This window comes from Grus americana, chromosome 4, assembly GCF_028858705.1.
Source record: "Grus americana isolate bGruAme1 chromosome 4, bGruAme1.mat, whole genome shotgun sequence".
Classification (NCBI taxonomy): Eukaryota; Metazoa; Chordata; class Aves; order Gruiformes; family Gruidae; genus Grus; species Grus americana.
The window spans coordinates 28441930-28468573 of record NC_072855.1 but is presented as its reverse complement, the minus strand read 5'-3'; the positions used below and the strand labels follow the sequence as shown (position 1 = coordinate 28468573).

Below are 26644 nucleotides of genomic sequence, written 5' to 3'. Positions count from 1 at the left end.
TAAAATTTCCTACAGGTGAGTGAGTATGGCAGAAGATTGAGTTATTCCCCATGTGAGTGAAAATTCATGAACAGTGCTGTGCAGTATTCAGACAGCTTTACTTATAATCTTGTGGGCATGCCTACTTTTGAATTTTTTCAAGAAAATGCTTTGATATTTCCACTGGCATCTTAAAAAGAAGCCTGACATTTTGCCATTAAGAAATAATAATAGAAAAAAGGGATTAGAAATGGAATAAAAGATCACTAGTGAATGAAAGCTCATATACATATCAAACAGCCATCAGCTCTTTGCTCATAAAAGACAGAAACTCCCATTGCCATTGAGAAAACATTTCCAGTGACGCAGACGCACACCACCATTGACATCTCAATCTTGAGCTTATAGGGAGACCTACAATACGTCCTCAGAGATGGATCTGGAAACGAAGCTTTATGGCTGTTACCATTCGTCACCAGAAGAGTGAAATGATATGGGCACAAAATACCTGTGGAAGAAGTTGCTGCTTATACCCCCGGGTAGCTTAATTGTACGGTGCTCGGAATGGCTGTGCTTGGTGGAACAGAGGAGGTAGCGACTGCAGCATGGGTTGAAATATTTTACATGAGTTTTGTCAGGAAAGAAAATACTGACAGATCTGTGAGTTCAGAGCAATTTTTCTAACCTATACTTAACCTGAAATTTGTTGCTTCAGTTTGACCTAAAGAGGAACTTGTGTGCCTGAAAACTTTCCTGAAAACTTGTCTATTTTTTTCTTTTTGCAGTTAAATCAGGTGGTGCAATAAAAATACTATTCTTCCATAAATGATGAAGATGAATTTTGGCTTTTTTCTTTTCCTACAGTCATAAAGGTTTTTTAGTAGCTTTTTTGTTTTCCTTTTTTTTTTTTTTTTTCTGGGTTGTTGTTTGTGTTGTCTGGTTTGGGGGTATTTTGCTGTTGTTTTGTTAATCAAACTATTAATCAAATTCTGTTGATGGCATCTTTAATGATAGCCACACAGACCGTCTTTAATATCTAGCACACAGGCTGTCCATTTGAATCTTCATGCATTTCCTAGAATTAAGAATATTTTAAAATATTTTAAAAGTATTTAATACCAAGCAAATGCATTTGTTATGCAGAGAAAAAATATTTATTTTTCTCCTGTGTAGTGATTTGCTTACGAGAGATGAGGCATTCAGTGACTCTAAGGTTGATAATATAACATATGTAGAGTAATTAAATATTACTGAAGCATCTGTGACACACCTTCAAAACAAAACTCTTCTCTTTGCTTGTTTTCCAAAGGCAGAGTCCCAGCAGGGGGCTCCCAGGTAACACTGAGAAATCTTTAGTAGTCTTAATGCACACTGGCTGCCCACACTTCGATGATAGCTCTGTATTTAAAAACTTCCTAGAATTTGAGTTGAATTACCATTTAGAGTCTTTATTATTTTTTTAAAGCATTTTACTTAAGGAAGGTTTTGGTTGCTGAACTCTTCTGGCTCATCTTAAAATGTTTCAGTGGAAATTGCTGGGTTTGCCTTGGATCTTTTAAAAATCTGGCTGATACAGGTCTTGTGCCAATTTAGGCTTAACACCATCAAACATCTTGGAGAAAGCTTGGAATTCTTATGCATTTTAGTAGTTTTCTGCAAATGGGTTAAGTGTATACCCTGTATCAAGAAGAGGCAACATTAATTGTATTAGGAGCAGAATTATCAGTCTCTTGTAAAGAAATAATTTATAAAATGAAAAATTGATATACCACCCTAGAATCCTGCCAAAAAAAAAAAAAAGGTGCTAATTTCATAGCATTTTCATTTATTTCTTTTAGTGGAAGACTCAACAGTTGGAGGCCTTGTAACAAGACAAGTAGGCCAGTAGCCAACTGTATTTCAAATGATGCCAGCTGGGGTCAATGGAATAATTCTTAGGAGATAATTTGACTCCCCCCCATTTGCAAAAGGTCTGACTAGAGATTCATCAAAAGTATTTGTTCAGAAACATTTCTTCAGGTATTGAAATATCTCTTGTAGAATAGTTTATGAGCTAATAAAATAAAATTGAGATGTATTTTTTTATTTTATTGGACTCCAATGGCATGTTCCACAGATGTTTTCTGACAGAAGAAAATAATGGGAAATGGGTTAAGACATTATGTGAACTAAGTCCTTACAAATAAAATGAATCCGTGCAATGTTTTTCTTTCTGTCCCTTGATCAGTGAGAACATACTAAAACTAATAAATACAGCATGGGGCATATATAGGTGATTTACTCGGATAACTGTTAGGCCTTTTAAAAACTCTTAAATATTATCTCCTATTTTACCAAAAAATAGATAACCTTAAGAGATATGGGTTTTCCTTTGTAAAAAGGTTTATGATCAAACCTGAGAACAAGCTTAAAAGACCCCACATCAGCTAATAAACCCCAAAATATTAAGATTTCCACACCAAGCTCTTCATTTACACAAATATATGAGGGACAGGGCTGGAAGTAGATTTATGCTTCCAATATAACCACTTGATCACACTGTCTTACATAGTTTACAGATCCATCTATCTAAAGATTATGAAAAATGCTGCATTTGCAGTCTCCTGTGTCCGTATTCTCAGAGGTGGTTAGAGTGGCTCTGCTAAAAGAGACAGCAGCAGCATGTGTCGGTGCATCAGAGAGTTAAATTTCCCAGGCCTGGGAAGTGCCAAGGGGTCTAAACTTCCCCAAATTTCTTTTGCCTGTGCCATGATGCATGGGAGATGTCAGCTTACCCTTTGTATGTAACTTATCTTCTCAGATGATGAACTTTTCTGTCTGATCTATAGAAAAGATGATAATATAATAGAGTGTGTATATATCTTTCTGGAAGATGATTGGTGTCTTGTTGGACCAAGCCTATTGTTATGCACGTGGCTTTGAAAAATTGGTCTTTGGCATTTCTTCATGAATGCGAAGAACCAGGTGCTTTTCACATGTGGAAAGTACACCATTTTGCAAAAAGTAAGCACAAATAATTTGTACTTGTTTTGATTTGGTTTTCGCTGCTCTTTCCAAAGAGAAGTGAAGTGTATATTCTTACTGACCTGACTCTAGCAAGCACCTGTGTGTGGTTTTTTTTTCCTTTGTGTTTATGCGTTTCGTTTGGTTGTTTTGGGAGGTGTTTTGTTGGGGTTTTTTTTGAGAGATTTCTTTGTTTTTTAATGGAATTTCAAGAATTGGAGCCAATGCCTTGGTCAGTGGGACATGTTGTTGTTGGTAAGTGAAGTCTGAGGCTGTGACTGTGGTGTTACCTGCTCTGACTTGTGAGCAGGTACCTCAGCGAAGGTGAAACCAGTCACACTGGGTGTAGACAAAAGTGTACCTGGGCTGGGGGAGCTGAGGCTAATGTTGCTGCCTGATGGTTTACCCAGAGATCAAGAAATAGTCTACAGTCAGCTCAGACTCCCATATAGGTCACTCCCATGTAAATCTACCTACTGTAGGCTTAACTGTTGATTGAGTTTCAAGTTGCTTTGTCCACGCTTTTGACTCTTGCTTTAGGCTCCTAGAAGCTCCAGTACTTCTGATAGTTCTAGATTCTTCCCTGAAAGATGATGTCTAATTAATTTGTAATGCAATTAAATATGTCATCCACAACTAAATAAATTGTATTTGAAATACCTACCTCCTCATGTCTGCTCAAGTTGACTTCTTGGTCTAACAAAAAGAGGTCAGATTTGCAGTTTAAGGTGGGATTGTATTACCAATGCTATAGCAATACTTGGTAATCTTACTTTATTAATGGCTTTATAAAATTAAAACATTCTAGTTGTCACACATTTTGCCTCTTAAAATGAGGATATTTTGGCCTGGCAGTTATGAGACCACGTGTGTTGATACTATAGCAAAAGTGCCAAATAGAGGAATGTACTATTGTATTTTATAGAGTAATTCATTTTACATTTTATTATATTCAAGGGCTGAGCTATTTTCTAGGTTGTAAATTTTCTTGCAGCTACTTCTAAATTAGGCCAATTATATTTGAGAAGAAAGGTTATGTTCTTTTTTTTTTTAAGTGGAGATATTTGTAGAAGAGTGAAGGTTAAGGAGAAAATACATCGTCTGAAAACATTTTTTTTTTTAATGCATGATTATTTGCATCTTAGTGTTGTACTCAAAAAAACAGTTCTTAATCTGTGTTAAAATTACTTAAACCTACTGTGTTTGATTGCCTTAGTGAATTAACCAAGGTAGGGTTGCTCTTGATGCTGATACCCTTAAACAGTTGATATGGTACGAGCCAACCTTCTGTGTGGTGTGGCACAGAGCAGGTACGGCCTGACGGCTGTGAGCTTTGTGAGCAAAAGGGATGTCTTTGAGAAGCAGCCTGGCACCTTTTATTAATTTTCCTTTTTCACTTTGTGTGTTGTTAGCAACTTTAGGGTAGTGTTTGTCAGGACAGTTCTTGTCTCTTCGAGAGAATACCTAAATTAAGACTCCTCCCTTTCGTAGATCTAAGTGCCTTCATCAACTTGGTGCAGGTCTGGTAAAATATTTGCTGCCTCCCCTAGGACCTTAATTTACCTGCCTGATACTTTTATTGCATAGAAAAGGTACGGATTTACCCCCTAATGATGTCACTGATCAACATCAATATAAATGAAATGAGAGTCAGTTTGGTTTTGAGCAGCTAAGAACTTATATTTTCTCCCTTAGTAATAATTGTTCTCAGCAAGCTCAAAATTAATAGTATGTAAACTGAAAATCTACAGCAAAATACAACTTTAATTACTGACCCTTTTAAATTTTTATTATTAGAGGGAAATGGATTTGCTTTTTATTAAATGTCTTTTTCATGAACTTCAAGACCTGGAAAACACACATACTGTGGTATGTACCAAATGTGTGCTGATATGAAATGTACTACTTAAAGTATGTTAGCATATTAGGATTCAGCACAGACCTCTGTTGTTATGTACCTGCCTACATAGCATTATATAAAAAGATATACTAAACAGTCTATACTGCTAACAATACATACCAGCTCTATAAGTTAAACTGCAGTGGTTTTTAGAAAAGCTTTTGCCTTTTTCTTTCGAAAAATACAAGTAACTGGTGTAACTGTATATGTACATTTGGTGTATAAGCAGCAAGAAATGTGTTCAAAATCTAGTATTTCAGGGAAAACGCAAATATTATAAAGTTAAGCAAACTTAAGCACTAACTTCTAGAGTATGAAGATGAAACACGTGCTACCATAATGGTACGTATGCAACTGGCCACGTTGATACAGTAGGAGTTACATAGCTCGCTTGTGAAAAGCATGTGGGGATTTTTGTTCTGGTTGCTCAATTAGAAGATATCTGTGCACCTAACAGGTTATCAGGCACGAGCTTTTATGGTTTGTGAGAGCAGAAAGCTGAGATGTTAAATATACAAAACCTCCTTTCTCATTTGCTACTTGTCCCCTAAAAGCAAGTAAAGAAAGAAATACTCGTAAAAAATTGCCTATGATATTATTGGATGAAGTGATTCTTAGAGTGTATATAATAATATTTTATTTGAAATTCTTGTCAATCAAAAGAACTTTAGTGTTAATCTCTGCCATTAAATTTAATTTTACTTAATTTCTGTCTCCCAAAACGTTTGAGGCAACTATAAATAATAGCATTATTTATATACACTAGAGATGAACATTGGTGTGAATGGAATTCTTTTAAAAATAAATAAATAGTAAACAAAAAATTAAAGACCATTATTTTTGGAAGTGTAATTTTGATACAGTTTGGGTTGACAGTAAAAAAGTAATAATTCCAAAGTATCGGAAGACATTTGCACCTCTGATATGACAGAAAAGGAGGACTTGCTCAGATTTAGTAGGCAGAACATAGTCTGTAAAACAGAGGATAAGAAAATCATCCAAAAACCATTTATACCAAGACAGGGAGAGATAATGTGCTGCATAGAAAATATGTAATCTATACTTTGTGGTGTCCTTCATCTTTAAAATTAAACATTTTTTAAATGTTGTCTAATTATTTTTTTATTGTTCTTTAGATAGTATTCATATGGCTAAATAGTATTTTAACAATATTAATATATTTAAATAGGTGACATATAATTTCAGTAATCTGAGTTTGATCTAGAATCTGCTTGAATTAAGTGGTCTTTGAATAAAGCCTAGTGGGCTTTGCTCTACAAAATGCTTATAATTCAGTTCTTCAAAGTGCTGTACTTGATAGCCACAATCAATTACAGCATCTAAAGCTTGTGTTTTAAATTCAAACCTGTGAAGCCAGTTGCTGTGACTCCACCAGACTGCTTATGTACCTAACGACTGATTAGAAGAGCCACCGCTCGCGTATTTAAAGCTGAGTTCATGTTAAGTACTTGCGTGTTTTTTTGTTGTTTGTGTTTGGTTTTTTTTAATGCGTTCTCTATAGGGTTCCTTCAACCTGAAGTGTTTCCCCACCTTCTTCTAGGTTATTTTCACACTAAATTGTTATTCCATTTTCATGTACCGTTTTTAAGTTGAGTGAAATTGGGGGAAAAAGTTCTAAATCAAATACAGGGAATTATTTGACAATTCAGTAGGAGTTTATGAATAGTTTCTCCCCACAGAGTTCTGTGTTTCTGCCACGTCTGCTATTTACTGGGGTAAGAGAAGGGGGAGATTTGCCGCGTATGTCACTGGAGGGATTTCAGCTTGCATGATGTCAGTGATGAGGACAGCACCTCTTTTGAGGATGGGCTGCCGGTGGCTTCCCCCAGCTGTTTGTGAGGCCATTCGTGCTAAAGCAAGACAGCAAGGCTGTCTCTGAGTTATGCCTGTGACTTCCTACCCTGCCCTGGCAGCTGGAGAAAACCCTAGCTTTCCTCCTTTTTCTTACAGTTTTCAGTCCTCCGTTTCCATTTGTGCTATTTATTAACTACCAACTTCCCACTCTGTTTTATCAAGCCTGCAGGCTCCCTTTTGTGCTTGACGCTGAATAAAACCTCAGCATTTCGGAAGCAGTGGTTTTGGTTTGCACATATGAGCCCATGAGCAGTTGCAGGTTTTCTGGTTTACCTGCAGTAGTAAAGGTCTACGTAAATGACACCCCTAAGCGTTAAGGGCTGTACTCACTTTTGTCTTAAATTGTCCTTGATTTTGGCTGCGTGCTTTCAGTTATAAATTACTACAATAATCTCGGTCTCAGGTATTCTTCATCAAATGATGTTACAGAAATGATAACGCCCTGTGTTGATTGGTATGTTACATAATGTAAAACAAATGTCTGAGTAAAGTAGTAGTGAGATTGCATTTCACTGTGTAAAGAGCATTACATGGTCATAGCATAAAGGTTACAAATCCAACCACTCCAGAGCAAGGAGGTGCCTGAATAAAGGTTGTCTCTTTGATTTCCAGTTGTGGCATTAAGCAGTGAAGTACACAGCAGCCTCTGAGGATGGGTATAGAGTGATGCGGTATGTAGAGTTTTCCACCAGTGCCCAGCTTAATACCGGTGAAGTAAAACGATGAATTGAGCTTCATGCAGCAAATGGTCTAGATGTGCCAGTCCCCCACTGATTTATCATCCTTATCATTGTGTAGCACTCTGTGCTTTCCAATCTTTGTACGTTAAGTAGGGGAATAAGAAGCCACGGGCTGGGCATGAAGAATCTTGGAGGAGCTGGAAGAGGCAGGTTTGGGGAGAAGTGTTCACACCTGGAGAGGAGAGTGCAGCTAAGCTGGCGGGAAGTATAAATGCAGCTCAACATGTAAGCTGGAGAAAAACCTGGCTGGACCTGAAAAAATATTTCTGAAATGCAATAGGCCCAGTGGGGAGGTAGAGCTTTGTGCTGCTACTGCTGCATTGCCTGCTGCTAGCAAGTTAGATGGCTGCAGGGCACACCCAGCCTGGGGAGGAGACAACCATTAAAAATAAATAAATCAAAAAGTACTTTTTATTGGAACTAGAGTAATGCAGCAGTTGTTTCTTGTGAGCTTAGGAGTGGCTGGGTTACAGTTCCTTTATTCTTGCTATTTTTTATTTGGTGTCTGAATATAATTACATCTCTTTTTGTGTCTGAAAAACAAAGTGAGCAAATACATTTTCTGCAGGATTCCCTTATTCTGTTCCATATTTTTCCCTCAACTAGAGCATATAACTGTTCTTCAGTTAGAACTGCTCACTCATTCACTAAAAATGAGTGACGCTAAGAGTGTCTCATTCCCTGACGCTCCTTCACCATTCTTGTATAGAGCTATGAGACAGGCTACACCTGTGCTGCTTCCTCGTGCTTTCAGCAGTATTTAGACAAGCACATCCCTCAGCTTCTGTGTGAAAAATAAGCTATACCTTGGTATGCCAGTGCCTTCCTGAGTGCTACTGTGCTTCATGCAGTAAATTGCAGACTGTAGCTGTATTGAGATGATAATTTTTTTTTTTTTCTAAGAATGTATTATACAAACCAGTTTGCAATCTCTATCAAATTAACTGCAGTGTGTGGGAAGTGACCTGGGACAGACTGTGTCAAATTAACCAGTTTTGCAGATGGTAAGAACAACCCTGAAAATGTATTTTAGCTTATGGCAACATCACATATTGATGGTGTTGCAGTTGTCGGCCAGATGTTCCCTGTTTTGACTTTATAAACATGCAGGCTGGAAGAGTCTGTGCTCAAGCATGAGAAAGCATAAGTGAACTTCGGTACTTTTTTCCCTCTGGTAACTGCCAAGGGCAAGGAGTAGCTCTTTCTCCTACAGCTACTTTGTTGGAGCGAGTCCAGAGGAGGGCCACGAAGCTGATCAGAGGGCTGGAGCACCTCTCCTATGAGGACAGGCTGAGAGAGTTGGGGCTGTTCAGCCTGGAGAAGAGAAGGCTCCGGGGAGGTCTAATTGCGGCCTTCCAGTACCTGAAGGGGCCTACAGGAAAGCTGGAGAGGGACTGTTTATCAGGGAGTGTAGTGACAGGACAAGGGGTAATGGGTTTAAGCTGAAGGAGGGTCGATTTAGATTAGATGTTAGAAAGAAATTCTTTAGTGTGAGGGTGGTGAGGCACTGGAACACATTGCCCAAAGAGGTTGTGGATGCCCCATCCCTGGAAGTGTTCCAGGCCGGGTTGGATGGGGCTTTGGGCAAGGTGGTCTGGTGGAGGGTGTCCCTGCCCATGGCAGGGGGGGTGGAACTAGATGATCTTTGATGTCCTTTCCAACCCAAACCATTCTATGATTCTATACTGAAGCCTGGTTAATAAATGCAGCTGTATTTTAGCCATGCAGGCTGTCTTCCATGCATAGACTTGGTGCAACTGCTTTCTCCCCACGGGTTTAGGATGAGTGGCTGTTGCTCACTCATCTCCTTGCACTAGACACACCATGCCCAAGGACTGGGTTATAGACTAGGAAGAGGAGATGACAGTAGGATTGACAGAGGGGCACAGACAATTTGAACAGTCCTCAAGCAGCGGGAGGGACAAAGAGGAAAATCCATCTGCTTCAGGATCAATTTGGTGTGTCCTCTTCCTCTCCTTTTTTCCTTCTGAGTTAAACAAATGCTCCTAGCAGTGTACCTCGTGTGATTAGGCGCCATGCTGGCTGCCCATCAGGCACGTGTGCTCGTTTGAGGGTAGTCTGTCGGAAGAAAGTTTGCAGCAGGCCCAGCGTGACCTGTGGCAGGCTGAACTGGCATCCACAACACACATGTGAACTGCCCCCCTCATCCCTACCCCTTCCTAACAGCTGTACATTGAGGAATGTATGCATTCCCTGTGAATCCTGAAAACTGACCCTCAGAGACAAATGTTTTGGGAGATGGAAGAAATGGCAAATATTTGACTTATTTTTGCAAAGTTCTTGTATCTCTTCAGGTTTTAAAAATACAAAGGAAATCCCACATTGGTTCTTGTGAGTCTTAATACCAGGTAATCGCATATGAAAACACTAAGTAGTAGAAAGTACAGTTTTCTGTGTCAGCTGTGATCTAATGTCTTGCTTTTCATTGGATTCTTCACTCCAGCATAACACTTTTTGTTTTTGTTTTTAAGATGCCTGCTGCTAAATCTTTTGGCACTGATATATGGAAGAAATAGCTTTTTGTATCATTTTCAAAACTATTCTATCACCTGATAAAAGAATGCTTTATAAGTTGTTCTGTATTTTTCTGTAGAGTGAAATAAAAAGTAGCTTTTCATTTCAGCTAGATGACATTGGGTTTTATCATTTAGAATGACTGCAGTCTTTTTTTTTTTTTTTTTTTGGCTGGAGCTGTTTAGTAACGCCGGTGAGGACAATCTATTGAGTACCAGTGTAAGTAGGCTGCTTGTTGCCATGATGGGATGTCCTCAAAAGGACCAAATAACTGACTCTTCAATAAAATCCATGAAGGTGTTTGGAGGTAAAAAGCCCCAAATCATGGCAATACAAAACCAATCCACAAAGCAGTGAAATTTCACTGCACTAAAAGATGTAAGCACCTGGCTAGCGATTTTCTTTAGTAACACTCTCAGATATATCGCTAAAATAGAGACAGTCAAGAAGGGAAGTTTACAGTCAAATTTACTTTTAAGATTATATTTAAAACCAAAGCATTCTGCATTTAAATATAGCTTTTCTTGTATTCCACCTTTAGGATATGCTAGATGGGCTTCCATGGGTATTCCATGAATAAATGGTTAGTAAATCAAATGTTGCCAGGGTCAATTCACATTTGTGAAATGGTTGGAGGTAGGTGGATGTGTCTGACAGTGTTTACATCACAGAAAACCTCTGTGTAAGTGGTGAAATAAGTCCTTATGTTGAAGGCAAAGATCGTTCTTTCCTGTGTCCCCTTGCAGCTGTAGCAGTGCCTAGCAAAGTGGCAGCCTCTGCTGCAGCGGTATAAAATGTGTGGTCTCATTAAACCCAAAAGTTTGCGGTGCTCCAAGTCAGATCTTTGCATCCTTGTCACGATATGCTCAGTTCCCCTGCCTTGAAATAAATGAAGACCTGCTCTAATGAAAGATGGGTTTGTGTCTGAACATCAGAAGGGAAGGAAATCTGTGTAAAGGCATCACTGAAGGTATGTTGCGCTTCTTAACAACTAATACTTTTGAAGGATGTGCTGCTTTCACCACACCAGATGAAATTCTGCTAATGTTTATTTTGAGGCAATGTCATGATAAGAGAACAGATGTCTCAAAAGCAATAAGATGTCATTGTTCTGCTAGTGAAATGCTAAGAAGAATTAAGAGGTGGCATAAAAATACTAGGAAAGGATGATTTAAATCAGAGCTTCCATTCTTGACATCATCATATAAGAATTTGAATATGGAATTTAGGACAATATATTTAAGGAAACATTATTAATTTCTTAAAGACAGATTACATGTCTAGCATCTTACCCAGGAAAGGGGGAAAAAGGAAAAGCAAAAGAAACAACAGCATATGTTGGTTTGAGAATCCAAAGCCTTGGGAGAGATTTCTAGAGAATCTTGCCTGAAAGGCAATAAAAGTAATGAGAGACACTGCTAGTGCCGAAAGGGTCATAGTTAATGCGATCTGATGACTTCTTAAAAATGTGGAAAAAATAAAGAAGAATCTGGTATTTTACCAGCTGTACTGGGATCAGGCTAGAGCTGTCTCAGACACCACCTCACAGTGCTGCAGGTTTGCACATTGACTCAAAGGGATTTTTTTTTTTCTTTTGCTTAGGAAGCAGGTGGCTACACCACAGAAAATAATAATAGCTGCTGGTGGGAGTACTTGATAGGAACTGAAGAATCATGTGCTTCAGGTACATAATACTTAACAGTGACATTCAACTTACCTGATATATTTGAAATGGAATTCAGTGGAAACATTAACATGGAGTTAAATATGTTTATGTGTGTTTAGTTGCTTGGGTGATAGGATGAAAGAGTTATTTGGTTAGTAATGTTACCCATTATTCAGTAGTGTGAATAATTAATAAAAGTAGCATTTGCAGTACGAGACATAACAGCAATGCACAATTTTAGAGGGCAGAACGTTTAGGAGTATCCTGTGTCTGCACAAGTTTATATGCACACATCGTTCTTTAAACTATGGGGATATAGCAGCTGAAAGTTACTGAAAAAAATAGCTAAAGGGACTGTTATTTTCCAGTATAGAAATAATACTATAATGGCGACATACTGAAGTGATAATGCTTTGTTATAAGACTGAAAACCAGTCCAGTGTATTCAGTGCATGTTTTCCTTGTTTATTCATCTGTAAAGCCAGATGATTAACCTTGTTTTATTTTTCCCCAACTCTGTGGAGACTGAACATTGCATTAATGCCAAACTGTCAAGTACATGGATACAAGCAAAGCAGGTTATTTAAGGCTGCTGTGGTTGTTCCAATTCCTGTTTAAAGAAACCAGTAAAATTTCATATTTGAGCCTGAAAAGAAACATTTAACTCTGGACTGAAAATAGAAAATTTGTGTGGGGAATAGGAGGCATGGGGGAAAGCAAGCATTTAAGTCATCCTTGAGACATGGTTTAAGGCCCCACCTAATTTGTTGGGAACTCGAACCCTGGTCTGCAGCGTAACTGGTGTTGTCTGTCTTGTTCAAGTCATGCCAGGCCAATGCTCTGTCTTCAGTAATGAAAGTGAAACTCACAGGTCACAGCTGCTGTGTGGTTTGGTGATACTGTCTTCACACTCTACTGTATAGAAGCTGAACACAAGCTCATATGTTGCAAAATTTTTTTCTCTACTTATAAGACTAAAATTGGAGCTGTGCTCAAATTTCTAACAGGCAATGCTGAATTTTACCCAAGAACATTTTCTGCAGGGTTTTATTTCTCATGAGGCATATGTGTCATCTGGTATTTAAAGAAATTGCTGTTTGTATGATATAAAGGCTGACAGAAACATAGTTATTACTGTGAGGAAAGTGACCATTAATAGATGCAAACAATGTAATAATTGCCATCTGTTGTACTGTGATGGATGCACTCAACCCCTTAACCAAACTAGCAGTAGTTTGGTACAGGATCCAAAGGAGGCAAAGGCTTGAGTCGTAGTTGGGCCAAGAACTCCTCTGGTTTGAATTTCTTCTCTGAAAACCCACGAAGGAGCAGAGAGGCAAAGTGAGCATCAATGCATATAAGCTTGGAACGCTGATCATGCAATTCACCTGTGAACAGTGGGTGGCTTTTCCAAGACTCATTAATCAAGGAACAAAGACAGCTATGGGTGCAAGGAGTCTCATGCATACCTTTCCCATCGCACGCAATTTGACTGCAAGCCAACCACTTCATTCCATAAATGTGACAGCCTAGGTGAGCCTTTGTTGAGCTCTCACTGCTAGGCAGGGTGGCTGCATGGTGGTGATCTCCCCTTGAGATGGGACACCTCTTCAGGTCGCTCCTCGAGGCAGAGAGACCCTTTACCAATGGCAGATTTTTGGTAAATAACTGATAGTATGCTGAATTAATACTAATGAAATGTTACTAATTCATGTAGCTATTAAATATTATAAACTTTGTATAGATAATTTCATTAGACATAAACCGTTGTCCAAGTCTGAGACTAAGATTGGACCTAAGGTCCATCAGGAGTTTAGAAGGCAAAGGGGTCCACTCTGAACCTCATGACTCAATGGGAAGATCTTCCTTACCCTTTTTGTCTCTGGTCTCTGTGTGAATCATTCTAACTTGATTCCAACTCAACTTTCCTTTGTATGTTTCTTCCATGTAGTAATTAATAAGGTGACCCTTGCCATCAAACGTATTGAACCTTGGTAAACCACAGTTAAACTTTGTTAAATTCTATCAAATTTATTGAACTCTGTCAAGTTATTATTCTACCTCAATAAAAATTATAGCTGCTTCTCTATTTTGAGTGAGGTGCATTCCACTCTTTCACGACATGTATGAAACCTGTTTTAATGTCTCTTAACTTCATTCTTCTGCTCGTTTGTTATTTGTCCAGATTTTTCTTGTGGGATGGGGACACTACACGTGTTTTCACTGGCAGCTGGCAGACCAAAGTCTGCTCACCAGATGTGTCTAAACAGCTGCCTTGTCCTTGGAGAAAACATGGCACATCAGCTTGAGCTGTGAAAAAGACTTAACAGCTGAGCATCTCTTTCTGCACGTGGTTGGTGATGACAACGCTGTCAGTGGACATGGGTGCATCTGGCAATACTTGGCCCTGCTGCACCCTGAGTCCCTGCTGCTTTCTCTGGGGTAAGGAGGTAGGAAAGAGCCCCAGGTTGCCTCTGTGCCAATGTGTGTTAAGGGCACAAGGCAGGGGTGAGGGAGGAGAAGGGAATCAGCCAGTACTAGACTGCAAGTATGTGGTATATAGGTTGACCTTTATGTTGGTGTGTTTGCTGTTAATTTGGGTTTTGGTTTTATTTGGTTTTCCTACTGAGAGCAGTGAGGTATCGGATGGGGTATTCAGTTGCAGAGCTGCAGCTGTTGCAGAGTTGCAGAGCTGCTGTTGAACCATTCAAATGGGTATTTAATTATATGAACTAGCAACCTTGTTATGCGAAGGTGACCATCTTTGCTATTGCACTGGAGGTTTGCCTGACCACCTCTGAGAGGAAGAGCACAGACATTATGCTCGGGCAAGGTCACAGCTTCTTGGCCAGGCTGGTGCTTTGTGGATGAAGCACGTGAGAGGACTTGCAGCAGGTTCACCAGATGTGTCACAGCTTCTTTTTCTCTTTCTGCAGCAGACGGTTATTGATACCAGATGTATGGTGTTTGTGTCGAAGCACGTGCATGGCATACATTTCTAGGTATAGTTTATATTGTATACAACTGCTTGTGAGGGACTACTTGGCTCTAATACACATTCTTGCCACTGTGCAAATCCTTCAATGTAAATAAGTTTAGTTCCTGGCCTTAAAATAAAAAAAATAATGAAGAAATAAATATTTTGAAAAGTTCTCAGGTCAAAAAGTTCTCTAATGGTAACTGCTCTGCTAAGCCGATTTTCAGGAGTCAGTTTGATTGAAAGGAACTGTAGGAGGTCTGAAGGCAATGGGAAAGATGTATTTTTCAAATGCTCTGTTTAGCAGATGATAATGACAGCCTGTAGTCTATCAGCTATTTCCTCATGGGTTCCTTGCTTTCTTTTTCACAACTGAAGTAGCAGTTTTTCTGTACCAGAACAGATCTGGCTGTATCAAAGTGCCTGTGTGGTTGTTGGTAGCAACTGATGCACTGCCTGCAAATGTGACAAGTTCAAAAGAATACTTATGATGAACCAAAACAATAATTTTTAAATAAATTTTTTTGGTTTCTTGTGAAGCGTGAATTGATGGGTTGGAAGACTTTCTCTGAGTGCATGGGTAGTGTTGTGTTTTAAAAGGTTATGTTTTTACAGGCTAAGAAGTAATTTCAAACTTTTATTTTCAGTAAGCTCTAAGTTATCTTTCCCCAAACATTATTTTTGTTTTGAATTGCTGCAGCAGTGTGGTTTTTTCTCAATCCTATCTTAGGTACAATTTTGAGGTATTTCAGCTAGGTTTTATGCTTTATGACTTCTTCCTGATTAACTGAGGTATGCTTTCAGGTTTATGTCCTCTGGACATTATTTTCACTGTTGAATGATAACAGTGATCAAAGTTTGTTTCAGGCAGGCAAGGTTTATTTTCCAAGCAAAGCTACCTTAACTTTAAAAACAATGCAAAGCCTACTCAGGCTCTGCAGCAATCTCAACATAACAAATAACTTAGTTTAGTTTTAATTTTACATTTGTGTACCTTATCATTAGATTGTGCCTGTTCAGATTTTAGAATCTATTTTTATCTACAGGGGTGAATATAGGTTGCACTGTATGAAGAAGCAGTTGTGGTGTGAAGAGGCAGTGATAAACCAAGGCAGATTAAAGAAAACCTGTACTCAGATGTATAGATAATCCTTAAATAGTTCATGTAAATTTACAAATGTCTTGTTTTTATTCCCTACCAAATGTTGGTCACACTTCTTCAGATGACTCCCAACTTTCTATTTTACATTGTTCTAAAGAACTGCTGGAGAAATTTCAGAAAGAAGGAAGTGTTTGTCTAAGCTGTGATTGATTACCAGGTGAAAACCATAATAAAGAACTCCTCAGTAGCATTAACATGATCAAAAGAGCTGAAAGAAACAAAGGCATTAGGCTTTGGTAGTTACAGTATTTTTGATGCCCTGAGGAAAATTCTTGGGTGTGTTGTGGTGGTCTAGATGGAGTATTTGCTGAGTCATAAAGCTGCACTGAGAAACTAGGAAAAAAGAGAGGAGAGCAGAATTGGTGTTACCTGCACTTACCAATCACGACTTGCATTCTGCCAGGGCAGCCATATAGCTGATTAAAAATCCCAACGTACCGTAGGCCGTAAAGGACCGTCCCATCTGGATGGAGTCGAATCATTCGGTTTTTCACTGTCACCCCATGGACAAATGATTTCTTGTCATTTTGGAAATACGTGTCTGGCACCCAGAGCTGGTCAGCCACTCTGTTGTCCAGAGTTAGGTTCAAAGGTATTCCAGAATAAGAGAGCCTTTTATCCCTCCAGGACTGCTGGAAGTACATGGTCAGGGTGTAGTCCTAGGGAAGAAATAAGAAGGGCTTTTTTGTATTTTGCATACTGATTAGCTTAACTGAAGCTTATTTTTAGATAACTCTCAGTAGCAATAGGAAGTTTAATGATTGTTAGGATGCTGTTGTCATTAACCATGATTATAAGTCTTGGCATGATCGTATTAATCTGAAACTTCACGCTACTCACCAATGGCAGTGACCACCCCTGGCCACGGGCTTTCAAAACCTCTTGAGCTAGAGGGAATACACGGTACATTTGGGTCTCCAGTCTGTAGAACACACTTGCACATTTTGTTTGGGTTTTTTTAATGTGAAAAGAGCGGGGTTTAGCTGGCCTCAGCCAAACAACATTGCATACCATTGGGGATGTTCTTTTGGTATTTCCTCCCTTCATCCTGAAAGATTCCTCCCACAATCCAGAAAGGCCAGTAGTCCCTAGACCTCCTGAGAAAGAGCAAATACGACCTCAGAACCTATAACGGACAACCTCCTATTCTGCACCTGCTGGAGTTGCCAGATGTAATGACCTTAGATAGCTGGGCACATCTCACCTCAGCCTGGGGAATGTGGTGCTTTCTGTCCTTGGCAATCAGATATTACCACATAGAAAATGAACATCTTTTCTTGACTATCACATTGTAGCTTAGATGAAATACCGTTTATGCAGTCCCTCGGCTTTCACTTAGTCTGAAAAGAAATTGTTCTAAAAGGCTTCTGGTCTGATTTACTCGTTCGTGTCTGTCTTTCTGGGAATTTGGTGATTTTAAAGGTAGTCAATTTTTTAAAGTGGAAAAGCCCACGTACTTTGTAGCTGATGGAGTTCTTAAAAGAGGACTGGAACAGGAGTATGTGGACTATCAGTTTTCTCTTCCTCATTTCCTCTCCCAGCCCCCTTTTCAAATGGCAGGTCATTTTGTCACACACTTTTACTGTAGAAATGCAGCAAAATTATAGATATTATTGAAAAAATTGGTCAGGGGTAAGATTTTCTTTTGCGTGAGGGAAAGCCTTACCTCTGTCATCCTCACAAATCCTAGTCTGGACTCTAATTTTTGAAGAAATAGCATAAAAGCTGTCTGATGTGATTTGCTGTCTTCATCTTCAGTGGCTTCTTAAGACTGTATCATTGCCATGAAATCAAAGCAGAGTTGTTACATTTCAAAAAAACTTTCTGCCTGAAACGTTGCATCTAGCAAAGCTATAAACTGTAGACTTATCATCAGTAAAAGAAGTTAATGAAAATACTGTTCTTGCTTGCCCTGTGCCTGTAGTAGTTGTTTTGTATGGAGGAAATGCCATCACTTGATGATTAGTGGTCGTATACAACAGGACAATTACATCCATTTTGAGCACCGATTTGCATGGATTTCAAAGCTATGTGCTTTTCCAGGGCTGCAAGACGATGGTTACCCACAACAGAGGCAAGAGGTGGTATGCCGAAGGCATAAGTTGTTTCTGTTCCTGGCCCAGATAACTAGGAGGAGATCAGGTTAAATTCTTTTGCTTTTCAGACCATGCTGGCCAAGCCTAGGACTACAAAATAATGCAGTGGAGTGTATACTGTGCTCTGCTGAATAGGTGATTTATAATTTAAACTGCAGTATGGAGAAGCATGAACGCCAAGGAAGCTAGTTTTTGAATGTACAATTTGTCTAGAGTTGGGTTAGAAGCAGACACTGAAAGAGAAGCCCTTTTTCCTCTTATGGATATACAGACCCAGAGACCAGATGGGAATTGGATGAGAAAAAATAAAAATGAAAATAAATAAAAATAAAAATCACTATTCCGGTGCGGTTTTTATATATCTGTTTTCTAGCCTGTCTCATTTCAAGCAACTTTAGGTAGAAAAGCTTTCATACGTGGCTGATACAAGTCAAATCCTCAGTGCCTCACTTGGTATCTTCTGCCTGATTCAGCAGAGCCTATGCAGTCTGCAGCACAGATGGAATAGAAATTCCAGTGATACATAATTATCTTTTTTCCTTCCTGCTTTCCTTTATATTTTCACTAGGTCTTAAAGCTGCTTTTGTAGAACTGTCATGCTGTCCTGGAAAAAAGCTAACAATTCAGAGTGGTGCCTATATGATGATTCTCAAAGCTCAACCAAGAGAGAAAAATAGCCAAGATAAGCTACAAGAGATCTTAAAGTATGTGATCAAGTGAAGAAAAAAAATAAAATAAACAAATACTGTCTCTTAGCTATGGCTACTAAAAGAAAAATGAGTTGTTATTTTTAGCATTATAGTCTGCTTTAGAAATTTTATTTCATCCAGGTCTGCTATATACAGCATAATGCTGTTAGTAACAGTATGGTAGAGTGATCCTCTGCCCTGCAATTGTGCTATACTATGTAGAAGTATGTGGCAAGCCAACAAGTGTTAATGGAGAGAAAAAAATCTGAGCTTCATCCTAAAGGAATCTCAGTGTTTCTTAACTCAGAATCTATTTTTTCCCATTCCCCAGAATGTGGGGGTGTTACTCATTCAATATTTTAAGGAGGAAAATGAAGAGTCATGTGTCATGACTGCGAGGGTCCCTGTTGCTGTAAGTTCTTATTTTAAAAAGCATAGTTAAAGGTTATTTTAATGAAAAGCAAATTATATCTGAGCTACAATAACCCAAATTATAAACTTATATATTTTGGAATTTAATGGAATACAGATTATCTTTCTCATATTTCATCAGTGAAGCATGAAATAATGGCAAATTACATGGCTAGCCACATCTTGGAGGTTTTTGTATTTTTTTTTTTAATATTTTAGTGGTGTGAGTGAAGTGAAGATTTTATGACTACTTGCCTTCTACCCTGTAAAATTTGTTGGTGACTTTGTGGTTTCAAGCTCTAGACTGTATGAATAATTCCTGAATCTTCCATATCTATAGTGGTAACTGGCTCCAGATTTTTTTTAGCTTTTTATGACAGCTTCCCAAGATCTCAAGCATCAATCTAAATATGAAAATAAATCACACTACGTTTAACATTTTGTACCTAAGAATTTCTAATGATGAGTTAACAAAGCAAGGCCCGATGTAAAAATTAAAAAAGAGGATCTGTTTCTGCAGATAACTGTTCTTTTGAATGATTTATTTAAAAAGGATTTCACCTTTTTTTTAAAGTTTTAGAAGTACACTGAATATTTTTGGCCTAACTGTACTTCCTATGATAAAAGAAAGAGCTTTAATGCTCCTGAAGAATAATTATATTTCAGTGGATTTAATTGAGCTGTCTATGCTTTCCACAAGTATCTCCCTGCTTTTCCAGGGCATAGTCAACCTTCCTAGTGGTAAGTGTCTGAGCACTGATGATAAAGTTGTTTTGATGTGTATTTATTTTTTTTAAATGAATTCTGATTTGCTAGAACGAGATGGGTCTTTTCCTTTCTTAGTAATTATGCAAATTTCTTATTTCTTTGTATCAAACTGGAAATGTCTAAGTGAGCATGTATAGATGTGTAGTATAACATACGTGAATCTGTATCAAACAGTGTTTTAATAAGATTAGGTTGCTAAGACAAATACTTACATCATAGTCCTAGAGATTCTGTGAAAATGTAAGAGAAACTAGCCTATTTTACTCAAAATGGCAAATTGTTTCTTAATCTGAATTTAAGCAGCCTCATAAACAAATATTGGCACCAGGCTTCACAGTTCACTTGGGTAATATAAATTTCTTATAGTAAACAAAATGAATGGACCACTAATGCATATAGTACTTGAAGTTAGAAGAACAGTTTTGAGTTCCAGTAAGTAACAGACTGGAGAGTTCCCATAAAATACTAAGTTTCCTTTTTATTTCTATCTTTTCGTTTCTCTAATCTATTTTGTACAGTATGTATAGACGATGTAAGGGCAATAATGGAATTTTTTGTTCCTCGTATACCTCTTCAGCTCTCTAAAACCAGTAGAGATGCATTAAAATAGCTAGATAATTTGGACTTGCTGGTAATTTCCACTGTGCGCTTCACCAGTTCAGCACAGCAGAATATAGTGTGGAATACACTGTTATATTATAATCTAACCTTCTGGGAGACACAGAACTGGTACTTCACCATGCTTATCAGTTGAATTATGGACTCTGGTGGAATATAAGACAAGTCTACATGTCTGCTCTACTGGCAGTTGTTTCATCTTTCACAAATTCCAGACATTTGTGTTTTAAGGGGAAAATAGGGAATCCTTTAATTGCAATGTTCAGCTTTGTGATTTAAAAGACCTTTTGTGTTTTTTCCTCTTTCCAAGGTGGCCTCAATGTAAGTTCTGTTATTGTTTCATGTACTGAAAAACAGCTTAGCACATTGTGATATATTTAAGTAATAACTGAATATCAAAGCACACTCCAAAAGTCTTACCAGCTAAAAATAACAATATGCATGCAGTTCTGAGCAAAAGTTAGCAAACAGAAGAATATTTTGTGAATATTTAGCTGTTCTAGGTCAATTCAATATCAAATGTTAGATCTCTAGATACCTTTGCACATGAAGGTACTGTGCAGCAAAACAAATACATGAAACGCATCAATGTAATACTTTTAATAGGTAACACTGTGTATTGATTGTGGGATGCATGCTGTACACTCAAATGATCTTAAATTTAAATTATATCCTTGGGAACCATTCAATAATCGAATATATGGCAGCATCACAGAAAATGAGATGCAATGCAATTCAAATATAGTATAACTTAATAAAGAAAAGCATAACTGAAATTGCAATTTAAAATTAAATATGGAGTGATGATCAGAATACTAATATTGCCTACAATAAGGCCATAAATGTAGAACAGCAATATATGTTAAATTGAATAGTATCATATTAAATCCTGCTGTGACTGCAAGCTGCTATTGATTGGGGAAGATTATTTTCTGTGTTTATCGGATACTAACAAGAATGAGAAGGGCAGAGTTTTGAGACAATGGTAAGTGCTGAATTTGCGAATTGTGACAGACCATACTATTCATATGTTGTAAGCATGCTAATGCATCAGAAGAAGCTGTTAGCATTTGTTTAGCAACAGTTAGCTGTCCTCTCTTGGAACTCCTAGGGAAGAGCTATACCCTCATCTTCAAAAGAGCTATTATTTTAAGATAAGAGAATGCAAATAGTGATGTGGGGTTTTTGGGTATGGGGTTGGTTTTTTGGGTGTGTGTTGTATTGGGTGTGTTTGCTTGTTTGTTGTTGTGTGGTTGGTTTTGGTGGTGTGTTTTGTTTGGGTTTTTTTTCCTTTAAATCCTGTATAATTTCCCATATATACTTTGTGCAGTACCTGGAATTGAGCACTGAAATTAGGGGAAAACATTTTAACAGAAATTATGGAGGAAGAAAATACTGGTTCTACTCATGCTCTTCTCTAAAAATGTCAGGGCAGCTACATCTCTTCATTAAGTCTGCAGTCCAGACAAGCAAGGAAGGCAGGGAGTAGGGACGTGCACACTAGTGGCTATACTGTATTTGCCTTCCTTTCTAAGGACATAGTTCAGCTTTCCTTTTGGCTTTGTTTTCAATGGAGACTGATGCAGCATATGTTATCCAGTTCCCCTCTTCTGTCCAAAGCAGTGGGAGGAGGGGGGAAGGACCATGTACTCAAATTATTCAGTGTACTGGCCTGGTTCACAGGAGGCCGTGGTTCTTGTGAACTACGCTTCTGCCAGGGGAAACAAGATAGGAAGCTCCGTTGACTCCAGGACAATAGAATAAAAGCCTTCTGTTTTCCTGAGAGAAGCTGTTTGGTTTAACAGGATCAGAACTTTTCCACAGCAAGCTTCAGTTTTGCAGAAATCACATTTTCTGTCAGAAAATTGCAAACAATTTGTAGATGTGAGATTTCTGTAGGAGAAAAAGTTGTGAAAGGTACTGTTATTTTGTTTGATCCAGTTGGTAGCTCTAGTTGCTAGTGAAGTGCCTTGCATTTTTATTTGTCAAATGTGCTGACAATTCTCCAGAGAAATGTTTCATAAACCTTACTGGCATTTATAACTTCACAATTAAATTAAGTACGTGGCATCACAGTTGTGTCTTACAGAAAGAAGCAGAGATCTGGCAGGAGTCCGCATAGCTGTAATGATGATGCTCTTTATTGGTCAAAGGACAGCGAGGAACAAGATTAGACTCATTATAAGAGTAGCATGTTGGAAATGAAGGCGCTTATCATTACTGTATTGGGATCCAATATTACTCTTTGCAGGCAAGGCAGAAGTCCCTTTAACTGCAGTGGGATTAGAATTACATCCAGCGTCTTCAATCACTACTGAAAAAGCAAACCAAAAGGCAAAACGTTTCTCAGTTACAACAGCACACTGTGTATTTTGTTGCATATTGTTCAGTGTTTTAGTAATAATACTTAACAGAAGTATTTATTACTGCTTCTGGCATTTCAATGGATGGTTATTATAGTTGCGTTTCATTGGCTTGGCGTTATTTAAGACAGAGGAGGGTAAAATCCCAATTTTATCTTCTGTGTTCTCCTCAAGACACAAAGTAGAAGAGTAAAGGCTTTGTACTTTGGATCAATATGCCATTGCCTTGCCCTCTTTTTTTTTTTTTTTTTTTTTTCCTGTTATTTGAGCTTTCCTAACCTGGGAGGCCTGAACGTGCCACTTGCTCTTTGTATAGAAAGAAAAGAGATGACGTTACTAAATACTAATATGGATTGCTTTGATTAGGAGTGGACTTGGCTAAACTTACCAGAAAAGTAAGGTACAGGTAAGGCTTACAGATATGTTGTTGTTATCCTCATCGCATGCAGGAAGCTCCTTTAAGAAAGCCTGAAAACCACTATAGCACTTCCAGCTGCACTTCAAACTTCCAGCCACATAACCCACTGTCTGGGGTAGCAATGAGATAAACCAGTATAATGTTGCTTGGAGTGCAAGTTAATACTGTGTCTTAAGTGGCTACGCTAATTGCTGACATAAGAATCAGAACATGTCCATGGTATGATTCATATTCCCTGAAACATGAATTAGCTGCTTTTAGTACCTGTAGGAGACAAGTAATGATATCTATTCCCACGCTATTCTATTTTGCTTTTGAAGCTGGTAATCTTTTCTATATAGAGGGTAATACTGCCATAGGGATGCTTGAGGAGAGGGGTGGAGAACAGGAAAATATGGCAGAGGAGATATACGTGCTTAAGTAAGATGGCATTGCAATGAATGCTGGAGTAAACAAATACAAGTGTACTGGCATATAGAGTAACTGTATTCAATGTGTGCATTTATTTTTTACAGGCAGCAAATAAGTGTCTTTTATATTCTGGCTCCAGTGAATTGAAGGAAAAACAAGGGAACAGAAAAGCTTCTTACTAGCAAGTAGCCCACAGACCAACATACACTAATCCGTGTCTAGATAGATCTTTTAGGAGCAAATGTAGACAGCAATAAGAGACAAACATGTTTTCTCTTAGACATTTCTCTCTGTGAGGCAGCTGAAAGCAAGTTTTTGCCAAAAAACCCAACCAAACCCAACTTGTCCAGGTGGTCTGTACCTGTCTGTCTGTATATGAGGATTCCGGTTAGTGTTCAAGTCCACGTATTGGCAACTATAGTGCAAAGGTGTTCTAGGTATTATATGCTGGTTTGTGCTGAAGTTGAGAATGTTCTAGGATTCTTCTCCTGTGAGTTGTGCAAAAACTTGTCTGTTCATATGCAGGTATGAATGGGAATGGTGGGATGACGTTTGAGGACTGTGACGTTGTGCCCAAGTAGTGGTGTCCTAATCTTCTCTGTAAAGCAGGTGGAGCAAGCACTCCAAGGAAAAGAAATTTCAAAGCTTTAACTTACGTTCCAAAACATTTCAGCCATCTTGAACTGGAAGCACCAATACACAGGAGTGCGAGTGGGCATTTGGGAGAAAACTGTGCTTCCAGGTTCTTGCGTGGACCGTGTGGAGATGGCTCCTTACTGACTGGAGGACTGAATCTTATTGAGGTGGGCATAGATCAGCTCTGAAGGTCTACAACACGGAATGTGATGTGAGGAGTAAAGCAAACTAAGAAAAAGACGTATTGGAAGGATCACAGAATCACAGAATGGTTTGGGTTGGAAGGGACCCTAAAGATCATCTAGTTCCAACCCCCCTGCTACGGGCAGGGACACCCTCCACTAGACCACGTTGCCCAACGTGGATGCAGCACTTTAAAGTTCCTGTAGAGGCAAAACATGTGGAAGAGTGGAGAATTAATTAAACCACACTTCCCTTGCTCTACCTATAAGCAAGATAATTAGAAAGCAGCCTTTTTTCTAACAACAGTTGTTTCTGAAGCACTTGATTTTTATTATTTTTTTCCTTTGTAATTTCCAGCTAGCTCAGCAGGGGTGAACTGTGAGACCATTACGAAGTACACTGAATGTCTTAAGAGAAGGACGCAGTCCTAAATGCTCAGAAGCATTCCTTGTGGTGTCAGTGCACAGCGCTGCAGGCAAAGCTGAACCAATTGCTAGCTTAGGAGCAGATGGGAGAAGTTTGCTGAATTTTTGCCTTGAATGCTATTGTGTAAGCGATGACAGTACCAGAAATCTTATAAGCACTGGACAGAAAGTTGAAGAGAACACAAGCACAAGAGTGTCAGCAATGTAAAAAATGAATTGGAGTCACAGGACAAGCTAGCTGAGCATGTAAAGTCCTACAACCCTTAATTCTGTGTTGTGCAGGGGCTTATGTTAAGCAAAGCTTATGAGTTAGAAATCAGTAGTGAAGACAGCAAACCATGGCTGGACTCCGTGGCTCCAGAAGATGCTGAACAATGTAGGAGGAAAGTTACATTTATCTTAATATGAGGCTGGACTAACTTTGTAACAACAGCTACTGATTTTTATTGGGGTTTTTTTATGCCCTAACATACATATATATATATATGTAATACATTTTTACCAATTTACTTCTATACAGATCAGGTAGGAGTTATTCCTATTTCTGTGGTCTGGTGATCTAAATCTGATTCCTCCTGCCTGCTTCTCAGTTGTCATTCTACTATATCAATTTTCTCTAGTTTTGGGAGAAGCAGATGGAGGTTGAAGTGACATGCAGTGAGTCAGTGGTTCTACCTGGAACAGAAAAAGCATTCATTTAGCTGCCAGATCTTTAGACTTGTATATACCTTGCTGGGGGTTTTTTTGGTGGTTTTTTTGTTGTTTTGTTTGGTTGCTTTTTTGCTTTGTACGTATCTATTGTTTGAGATTTTGAGTGTTGCACTTGTTGTTGTTGTTGGTTGTCCGGAGGGTTTTTTTTCTCCTTTCTAAATTGCTTGGGACTACTTTGTTCAGTGTTCATGATGTTTATGCTTGAATCGTGTTGCATAAAATGGTGATGATAATGAAGACTTATGTGCCTGGAGAGATTTTTCCTGTATGTTGTTGGCATCCTGACTGCTTTACAGAATTTTAACCCATAAATCATAAGGTCAGGCTGTGTCCCTGATACTTTCAAATGAAGGGTTATAATATTTTTGTGCTGTATCTGGAAACCAGGGACAGAGGAGCATCCTGACATTTCTGCTTCATAATGTCTCTCAAAGCGGAGGTATTTTGCACTTAAGAGTTGATAACACTAAGAGCACTAATGACACTGTCATAGTATGACAAAACTACTGACATGGTGGTTGGAAGGCCCTCTGGGAGTTTCTAGTCCGGTCTCCTGCTTGAAGCAGGACTTTCACCAACCCTGTCTCAGATCAGACATCACTTTCTCTAGCAAACCTTCAAGACCCTCAAGGATGGGAGTTCCACAACATCTCTGGGCAGCCTCTTCCAGCATTGCACTGCTTTTCTGGTGGAAAAAGTCTTTCCTGACATCCACCCTGAACCTGCCAAGGTGCAATTAATAGTTGTTGCCCTTCGTTATATCATCTGCCACTACTGAGAGAGGTTTGACTGTCATCTTCCCTTCAGGCAGTTGTAGGCTGCCATAAGGTTTTTCCCCTGGCTCTTCTTTTTGCCAGACTCAGCAAGGCAAGCTCCCCTGTTCTCTCCTGAGAGGTTATGTGCTCTACGCTCTGGCTATGTTGATAGCTGTCCGCTGGACCGTTACCAGTTTCTCAGTATCTCTCTTAAACTGGGGAGGAAAGAAATGAGGGACACTGTTCTAAGTGCAGCCTTACTATTACAGAATGTAGGAGGGTAATAAATTCCCTCTATGCTGACCACAGCCCTGCCAGTGTAG

General features: G+C 38.7%; 1 protein-coding gene across 4 annotated transcripts in view; it reads right to left on the bottom strand.

Annotated features, from left to right (window-relative positions):
• The window catches only part of GABRB1 (gamma-aminobutyric acid type A receptor subunit beta1), a 133020-nt gene that overhangs the window by 47183 nt on the left and 59193 nt on the right, over positions 1-26644 (bottom strand). For all 4 annotated transcript variants that reach the window (XR_008576768.1, XR_008576767.1, XR_008576766.1 and 1 more), the window contains exon 4: positions 16276-16496. Coding sequence is in view for 1 of the 4 variants with exons in the window: in XM_054823104.1 (XP_054679079.1) it covers positions 16276-16496 (221 nt within the window). In the remaining 3 variants the exon portion in view is untranslated. The remainder of the gene's footprint in view (positions 1-16275; positions 16497-26644) is intronic.